We start from the raw sequence: 9,230 nt of genomic DNA on the forward strand, positions 1-9,230 counted from the left end.
ATGTCTCGTGGGTGGATGACTTTGATGACAATGACGACCATCTTCCAGGAGCTGCTAGTCCGAAGCTATTGGAGGCAGTGCAGGAGTTGTAAAACGCCTTCGGGCAGGTCTTGGCCTGCTTGAGGACTATCAATGGGTGTTCTAACTCGTCTCACATACTGACGTAGATCCTGAGAAATCCTAAGGGAATTGGATTCATGAATCCCCTGCCCTTGATCTTTGGGAATAGGCCATCAGACTCGTTTTGCGAGCAAGACTTGTCTTGACCAGCAGACTCTTCTCGCCAGTAATATTCGTTACGCCCAGCAGGCTCGTCACGCCTAGTTGACCCATTTGCAACTCCTGACGTAGATCCCGAGAGAACCCCCTCAGCGACTCTCTTAACAGCCGCATGATAACATCTTTCACAAAGCAGTATCTTCGCTGCAACTTCATGCCTGGAGACTCTCCAGCTCCCCCCTCTCTGAGTCTCCTGCAACAGGTTGCAGAGGATGTCTGGATACAGGTGTAGATCTTCAGCTTCGGCCATCCAGGCTAAGTGCACTGTAAGTTGGTATCATGGAAGGGGTATTCCTCCCCTCGATACCAATATACCAGCATTAAGGGAGTTCCTTAGATACCTTTGGGAGGTATATCGGCAATGAAAGGCCACTACTAATCCTTTTGCCTCGCCTTCAGACCGAAAAGAATTAAACTTTCCTCCATGTCGGCATCTTCCCTCCTCATACAGAGTTTTTAGCCTACACACTCTTAGTCAGAAAGGAGACCTCGATCTAGGACTCCAAGCAGCAGACCTCGATGACAGGTCTCTAGTTTGTATTGGCTTTGGCCAAGAGACTCGGCAAAACCCATTGGACGCGGTTAACGTCTCATTCACGACGATGGGCTAGGTAATGCTCGATCTCGTTTTTGTCAGCTCAGATCCCAGAATCTGAACCATTCAGTTTGGGAGTCCTTCACAGCATAACCAATGATCCAGATCAACGTTTTTATGCCAAAGAGAAATTGGAGGCCCTACCTCAAGGAAACTACAAGAGCTTGCCCCTGAGTGTCAGCACTCTTCGTCAGATTGGGGAAAGTCAAGAGAAGGATCACCAAGAACACGTTCACGTCTCGGATGTGCAAGGTCATGGACCAAGCATCGAATCCTTATTCTTCACCTCATAGAAGAGACCGAGAGCTCATAACGTTAAGGGCAGGAATCCACCTTAGCGTTTATAAGATTACTCTCTGAAGCAGGCCTTGTAGGGCGTGTAGAAGCATCAAATGACCTTCACTGCCCACTTCCTGCAAGATGTAACCCACAGGAACATGGAGACGTTCTCCATTGATCATGTGGTGGCTACACAATAAATGTTTTACAAACCTCAGGCTCCTTGATGGACAAGTAGGAGATGAGGGGGGTTAGAATTTAACCATAGTTAAGTCTGGGATGAATGACAGAGAATAACTGGCTCTCTCTTTTATCTTCCATCCTGTGAAGTAACAGCACCTATGGTACTCTACAAAGCTGATCTCCACTGTCTGCAGGTAAAACCATTTCCCCAGTGTAACCTGGTATAGTTAGATATACTCATTACGTCGACATACCCCCTGGCGAGGTGGGATTGGGTAAGTCCATGATACCCTCGGAAGAGTGACGACTCTTAAGAACTCTTACCTGGACTAGTCACAGGGCTAGTATCACAAGCACACAGCTTGCGTAGGCCGCGGACCATGCATAGCACGGTTTTATTGAGGTGTAGGGTTTCCACCAATTATGTGCAAAACATATAAGGGGAAAACTCCAGGTCAAAGTCCAAAAGCCAGTTGGCACAGACTTCAAGTCATCCCCTATAAATAGTGTTGGTTTGTATTAGTTACAGAACAAATGACATCTTTGGAAGTAATTTGTGTTTCTAACGATACAAACCTGTAGCTATTTATGCACATTGGCCTGCCAGCAGCAGTCCACCTTGAAGTCCTACTGTACCTCCAAGCAAAGTGGGGGAACTACTACCCTCCCCCTGATAACCAGCTAATGACTGGTTAACCCTCGCTAAAAGTCTGATGGCGCGTCTTTCAGCTTCACCGAAAGTAATATCCTCTATAAATAGCTACAGGGTTGTATCGTTAGGAAAATTAAAAATTATTTCCAAATTTGTCATGTTTCAATCACTTTTGCTTTATTTTAGTACCTTGTGAAATAATCTTGCTAATGTTAATTGAGAAAATATTTCCTCATCCTCTTGCTTTTACAAATAAATAATTGTTTATTTTCTTTTTTTGGCAGTTGATGGACGTAGTGGTGGTGTAAAGTCAGTTTCATTGGCTTTAAAAGGAACTCCAGTTGTTCTTTTAACATCAGGAGAAGCCTTTGCAAGGTGTCAAGATTTAGAAGCTTGGTTGTTACTTGGTGAATCTTCCAATGTCCGTAGAGTGCTACAACCCGAATATACCATGTTGCCTCAGTGTTATCAAAGTAATCCCTCATCGCAGCCTCTTAACAGTCTTCTACACCAGACTGCTGCTTAGTGAGTATATTGATTGATATATGCAGCATTTCTTTAAAGGTATTGAACCTTTAGACATATCAATTTATTAGTATCCCAGTTAATTGTGATATATCTCAAGTAAAGATCTCATAATTGTTTGTGATACTGTATACTTATCATCGTGAGCATTTTCAGAGTTTATAGTTACTATACCTTTCACTTATTTCAATACAGGTTACTAATTGTAAAAATAATTTGGATGTACATGTAGTTGTCGACTTATGACTTATGTGACATGACTTTTTGACTTCACAACAATTTTTTCGGGGTGATGACGTCACAAGTCTATCAGAAATAGTACGTTAATAGGGCAAATATTTCCTTGAAAATAATCTATTTTCTTGTATAAAAATAAACAAATATATTAGTAAATTAGTATTTTCTTATATTGATAATGTACAGTATCCATTTTCAGTAAAAAGAAAAGTTTTATCTGTTGAGTTCATATCATGTATCTGATGATGTCATATTCCCGGCGGAAAGTGGCCGGGCAATACAGTGGTTCCCTTCCAATAGGCTAACGAATAATATTAGTTTGTTCCGTATCTGGGATACAAATCTACGCTATTTATTAGGGTTATTACTTTCGGCAAAGCTGAAAGGACGAGCCATTAATTAGTGCGGGTAGGGGGCGTAGCTTGCTACTGCCCCCGCTCACACACTTGTGATTTAGCTCACTTTGCTTTTGGCTCGGAAGGTGTACAGTCATTGCCGTTCCTCCTCTTTCGCTATTTTGGACTGCCATTTAATGTTTTTTTAGTGTGTGTGTGTTGACTTCTGCGACCATGCATACTTGCCCTGGACTCAAAGGTCAGCCCTGCAGAACCTTCATGTCGGCCATGGACACCGATCGCTACACCCTTTGTCCTGCCTACAGAGGTCAACGGTGTGATAGTGGTAACAGGTGTAGTAAGAGTCGGGAGTGGGAAAGGTTTGGGCGACGGCGGAAGAAGAAGTCAAAGCAGGATATTTAAAAACGCAAGACCTCCTCTTCCGCCCGACCTTCCTCCGAAGCTCCTGCTCCTTCAGTCTCTTCCGGGAGACCGTCGAGTAGTAGAATAGACCCTTTAATTTACAGCCAACTCTGGTCCTAGAGAGATGGTGTTGCTTCCCCCGGGTGAGGCCTCGTCTTTGTCTCCTTTTTTGCTGGTGTGGTCGTCCTTGGGGCTTCCGTGTCTGCCCTCCAAGGACTCCTTGTTGTGCCTCATCATTCGTGGTGCCAGCGCACAGTCGTTGTCAACTTCAGAGTTAGATCCTCTGTTGTGCGTCGATGTGGTAGTGTCGGAAGCGTCTTCTGTGGCCGCTGCCGACGCCCTTACTCCTTCAGCCTCTCCAGCTGTTGCTGCCGACTCTGTTTTCCCCATTCCTGTTTATTCTCAGAGGGGGGAAACTTGGTCTTACCTCGGTCTCCTGCGAGTGTGTCTCCTCCTTGGGGGAGTTCACTCATAGAGACTCCTATGCAGAGGACTGCTGCTTCTAAAGCTCAGCTTGCTGATTCCTCGGCCCCCAGAAGGCGTCTTCGGCGCAGAGCTCGCCCTCCGCTTAGCCTTAGAGGTGACCTTTCACCATCGGTGAAAAGGTGCCTCATCGGATTTTCAGCCTCATAGTAGCAGCCGTCCCCCGCTGAAGAGCCTCTGCTTCAATCGTCTTCTGGCCCTCGACCTTCGCCTGTTCCTGGACCTTCTCCTGACAACACTACTGCTAGTCCTCGGACTAAGGTCCTAGACTCTTCTGTGGAATGTTCATGATCCTATTCGGTGGATGTTTGCCCTTCTAAAGGGCACATCCTGGTTCCAGTTCTACCTTCACGCCAACCTGCTGACCTGCCCTCACCGTTCCTGTCGCCTACTTTGCCTGTTCGTGCCCCAGCGCTCTCCTGATTGCTGGCGCTCTCCAGCGCATTCTCGCCGATCTAAGGACCAACGTTTGCCAGCTCGCCAGCGCAACAGCGCTCTCCAACTCGTCAGCGCAACGGCACTCTCCAACTCGTCAACGCAACAGCGCTCTCCAACTCGTCAGCGCTCCCCAACTCGTCAGCACTCCCCTGCTTAGCTGCGCTCTCCTCCATGACAGCACTCTTTTGCGCACTGCCGTCTCCTGCACTTCAGCACTCAAGCTTGCCAGCGCTCACCTACGCGCCTGCGCTTACCTGCACACTCACATTTTCCTGCGTACCAGCTCTCTCCTGCGCAGCTCTGTACTACGCGCCATCACTGTGCACTTGCGGAAAATCCCAGAGCAGGTTCTCTAGGCTTCAAAGGAATGTCACAATATAGATTGTGACAGGTCACCATCCCCCCATTCCCCTCCCCACAAATGTATTACAACTCGTCCATCGGGGAAAGGGAAGGGAGGCTCCACAGAAGGGTTCAGGATCCCGAAGATTCGATCTTCGAAGGTGGACCCACCACCGCAAACATCAGTTGAGACTCTTCACAGGGAACCGTCGGTCTCCTTCCCTTCAAGGAATCTGTCCGATAATGCGTCGAATAGTAAGCAGCCTTGTTTCGATGACGTGGTCACAACGGTGGTGCAAGCTTTCGGGCCTGCCATGTCATCTCGCTCGTCACTGACCTCCCTTCCAACAGCACCAGCAGACTTCCACAAGGAACCTTAGCTTCCTCTCCCCTGAAGAGGAAAAGAGGAGTCACAGATGCGATCACATCCCATAGGGTGAAGCTAACTCCTGTTAGGCCTTCAAGGTCCGTCCTTCCTGTCTCTCCCGCTGAACACTCCTACCTCACCTCTGCCGAGGGAGTCGCGCCAGGCCTGAACTTCCTTCCACCTTCGGAGGAAGTCTCTTCTCGCACGGAGAGTTCTCCACTGCCAACGGAAGTCAGGAGGGACAATCTCATCCAGCCTTCAATGCTTAATCCTACCTCCTTCCTAGGAAGGAATCTGAGGACTCAAAGACTTTCCCAAAGTCCTCTTCAAGGACCTCCAGACCTATAGGAACCACTAGCCACACCACAGATGCCCGCGACCCAAAGTACTCTGGGGTGGAAGAAGGAGACTTTGCTGCTAGTCCCTCTTTGGATTGGGAGCAGAAAGAGTCAGAACATGCATTCTGGCAAGTTCTGACTCTTATTAGGGTACTCATCGGGTTTACAGACCCGGAGATACCCCTCCCACGAGAGGGCAAAGACACAGTCTTAGACCGGGTCTTTGGCACTCAAAAGCACTCTTAAGACCAGTGCAACCTTACCCTGGTCTCAGGGGTTAAAGAGTACCCGGGCTAAGATCGCCCAAGAGCGCTCCGAGCTCTCCTCCTCATAACGTGCCGGCTCTACCGCCAAGCTTCTCCCACCTCCTCGCGTCTAGCAGAAAAGGTATTTTGAGTTCTTGAACGAGCCACGTCCAGCTCTTCCTCTCTATTACTCTCCGAAAGCGCTCAATAAGGGAGTCACTCTAGAGAGGCTCTCCAACCCTCAGATCTCGTTCTTGGCATCGGGGATCCTCAACCAGGAGAAGGTCACGAAGTATGCTATGCAGGCTACTTCACGGCTTGATCTGTGGTTGGGGACCTTGGGAATCCTGGTTCCAACTGAGGATTTCTCCAAGGAACGCCCAAGAAAGCAGTGGAAACGTTCCTTCTCTCAGGCACACGCACCATCTAGTTTCTTGCCCATCAAGTCTTGAACGTATGGGAAGATATCATTCTGAAATGTCAAGATGCGATGGGTGAGAGATTCCATCAGCAGGTCCCAAATGCCGAGATTGCTAGGCTCAGGAACTTCCCTCTAGAGGGATCCTCCCTCTTTGAGCCAAAGGATGTGGAACATTTGCTGAGAGATAGAGGAAGTCCCACCAGGACTCCCTCCTCCATAGGGCTTTGACATCCAAGTCCTATAAACTACCAACTCCTTATCAGTCCCGTCCAGCGAAGACCATGACGAACAAGACAGCAACGAAGACAAAGGTGTCTAAAAAGCCCTTTTCAACCAAAGACGGGAAAGGCACTAAGTCCTCCAGGGAAGGAAAATTTCCTAGAGGGAGAGGCCGAGGCTGCAAACGCTAGGAAAGGCTTTCCCCCCGCTTGTATACCAGTGGGGGGATGCCTGCAAAGTTGCTGGGCTTGGTTTAAGCAACTCGGGGCTAAGCCCTGGACAATCTCCGTCCCAGGGTATCGCGTCCCATTCACAATATCTCTTCCTGTCCTGATCAGGAATCCAGTGTCAATAGACTTCTTTTGCGATGGGATCAGCAAAGGGGCTAGCCCTCCGGGCAAAAGTCCAGAAGGGCGCTCTCCAAGAGGTCCTCAACAAGTCCCCAGGCTTCTTCAGTCGACTCTTTCTTGTGAAAAAGGCTTCTGGAGGATGGAGACCTGTCATCGACCTCTCAGCTCTGAACAAGTTTGTCAAGCAAACTCTGTTCAGCATGGAGACGACAGACACAGTCAGACGAGCAGTAAGACCATGGGACTTCATGTGCATACTGGACCTAAACGACACTTGCTTCCAAATCCCAATTCATCTGTCTTCAAGGAAGTACAGTAGAACCTCGGAACAACGGACACTGTTACTACGTACTTCTTATATACCGTACTTAATTCAGATAGCCAAAGTAGCATTCTGTTGGCAAAGGTCACTATAAAAAGTAAATAATCTTAGATCTATATGCAGTATTTATTTACTGTATATTCATTTATATAATAGTAATAAAATAATCATATTTATTATTGGTATATCTTTATAATAATTGGACTATTATGAAATAATGGTATATATATATATATATATATATATATATATATATATATATATATATATATATATATATATATATATGTATATACAGTGGAACCTCTACACACGAACGTATCTACATCCGAATTTTCCAACATCTGAAGTAAAATTCGAGCAAATTTTTGACTACACCCGAATTTTATTTCGACACACGAAGTAAACATTACGCCATTGAGCGTTGAGTGCTCAGTTCTCTATTCTTGTGTGTATCATGTGGTTGTCCTCTGTTTGGTCTGTTATTAACAGTGCTTATTTTCTTCCTTTTCTCACATTTCCTTTTTGATTTTAACTATAATCATGGTGCCTAAGAAGCTAAGTTTCAGTACAGGAAGAAGGCAATGCTTTCATTAGAATTGAAGCAAAAAATTATAGAAAAACATGAGAGCAGTGTGCATGTGAGTGATACTGTATGGCTAAACAATATGGCCGGAATAGGCCTATGATCTCGAGGATCATCAAGCTGAAGGCAGCCATTAAAGCAAATAACCATCGAAGGGGATCACCATTATTACAAGACATCATAGCAATACCCTGGAAGAGATAGAGCGCCTTTTGTTGATAGGGATAAAGGACAAAGAGATTGTTGGCAACGATCATTTGTGAGAAGGGCCAGCGTGATGAACAGAAAGAAAGAAAAAAGTGAAGCAAAGAAAACCAAGATAGCATTAACAAGCTCTTTTAAATAAGACTTCTCTCTTTTTCTGTTTCTCTCTAAACATAGCATTAACATGTTCTTTAAATAAAATCTCTCTCTCTCTCTCTCTCTCTCTCTCTCTCTCTCTCTCTCTCTCTCTCTCTCTCTCTCTCTCTCGTTCTTCTTAGCTGTTATAGTGTTAGATACGTCTATTATTTTTTTTCAGAGAGAGAGAGAGAGAGAGAGAGAGATTAAACAAAAATGTGTTTAGAGTACATATGATTTTTAACCGTCAACGAGTTGAAAAACAATTCAATGTAACTAAGAAAGTAATTACAGCTAATCTGAATTCCTTTATTATCTAAAACAAATATTGATACAAACACACTCGTGTGCGTATGCACAAACACACACACAGGTGCAAAAATTGCTACGCAGTAAGAGAGACGGTCGGGGAGGAGGTAGAGATGGTGACTGCAATAACATACCGTAGCTCGTCACTGAAAGGGATGAAAATAAAAAATCAAAAGAAAAAAAAATGTAAAAAATATGAAATATAAAAATAAAAAAAAAATAAATAACCTAAGTTAGATTAAAATTTCCGTAGTGTAAGTTACGGTATGTTATCGCAGTCAAAATCTCTACCTCCTCGCCGATCGTGTCTCCTCGTGCGTGTGTGTGTGTGTGCGCATACGCACACGAGTATGTTTGTATCAATATTTGTTTTAGTTAATAAAGGAAATCAGATTCGCTGATTTTGTTTTTTTAGTTACATTTAACTGTCTTTCAACTCGTTAACGCTGTTAAAAATCATATGTACACAACACATTTTTGTTTAATCTCTCATTTTTGTTTAATCTCTCTCTCTCTCTCTCTCTCAGAAAAAATTAATAGACGTCTAACAAGAGAGAGAGGAGAGAGAGAGAGAGAGAGAGAGAGAAAGGGAGAGAGTATTTATTTAAAGAACATGTTAACACCATGTCTACCTTCTCGTCGATCATCCGTCTACTTCTGGCGTAGCAAATCCTACACCTGCGTTGGCCTGTCTCTAAGGTAAAGTGGCAATAAAACACATTTTTAATTTAATTTTTCTTTATAATTATCTTTTTTACATGCTTCTTTCGTATTATGCAGTTATGTTATTGTTATGTGTAATTATGTGTAGCCATTTATTAAGGATTTATTATGGGTTTTTAGGCTGAGGAACGAATTAAATGAATTACCATGTGTTCTTATGGGAAAATTCGTTTTTACATCCGAACATTTTCTACATCCGAAGTTGGTTGTGGAACGAATTAAATTCGTATGTAGAGGTAC

At 44.8% G+C, this 9,230-nt stretch overlaps 1 protein-coding gene across 1 annotated transcript in view; it reads left to right on the forward strand.

Moving 5' to 3' along the window:
• Hira (histone cell cycle regulator-like protein) overlaps nucleotides 1-9,230 on the forward strand; it is a 257,277-nt gene that overhangs the window by 188,906 nt on the left and 59,141 nt on the right. Inside the window, exon 15 of the mRNA XM_068358689.1 lies at nucleotides 2,273-2,513. Coding sequence (XP_068214790.1) covers nucleotides 2,273-2,513 — 241 coding nt within the window. The remainder of the gene's footprint in view (nucleotides 1-2,272; nucleotides 2,514-9,230) is intronic.

The sequence above is a fragment of the Palaemon carinicauda genome, chromosome 35 (genome assembly GCF_036898095.1).
Source record: "Palaemon carinicauda isolate YSFRI2023 chromosome 35, ASM3689809v2, whole genome shotgun sequence".
In the NCBI taxonomy this organism is placed as follows: domain Eukaryota; kingdom Metazoa; phylum Arthropoda; class Malacostraca; order Decapoda; family Palaemonidae; genus Palaemon; species Palaemon carinicauda.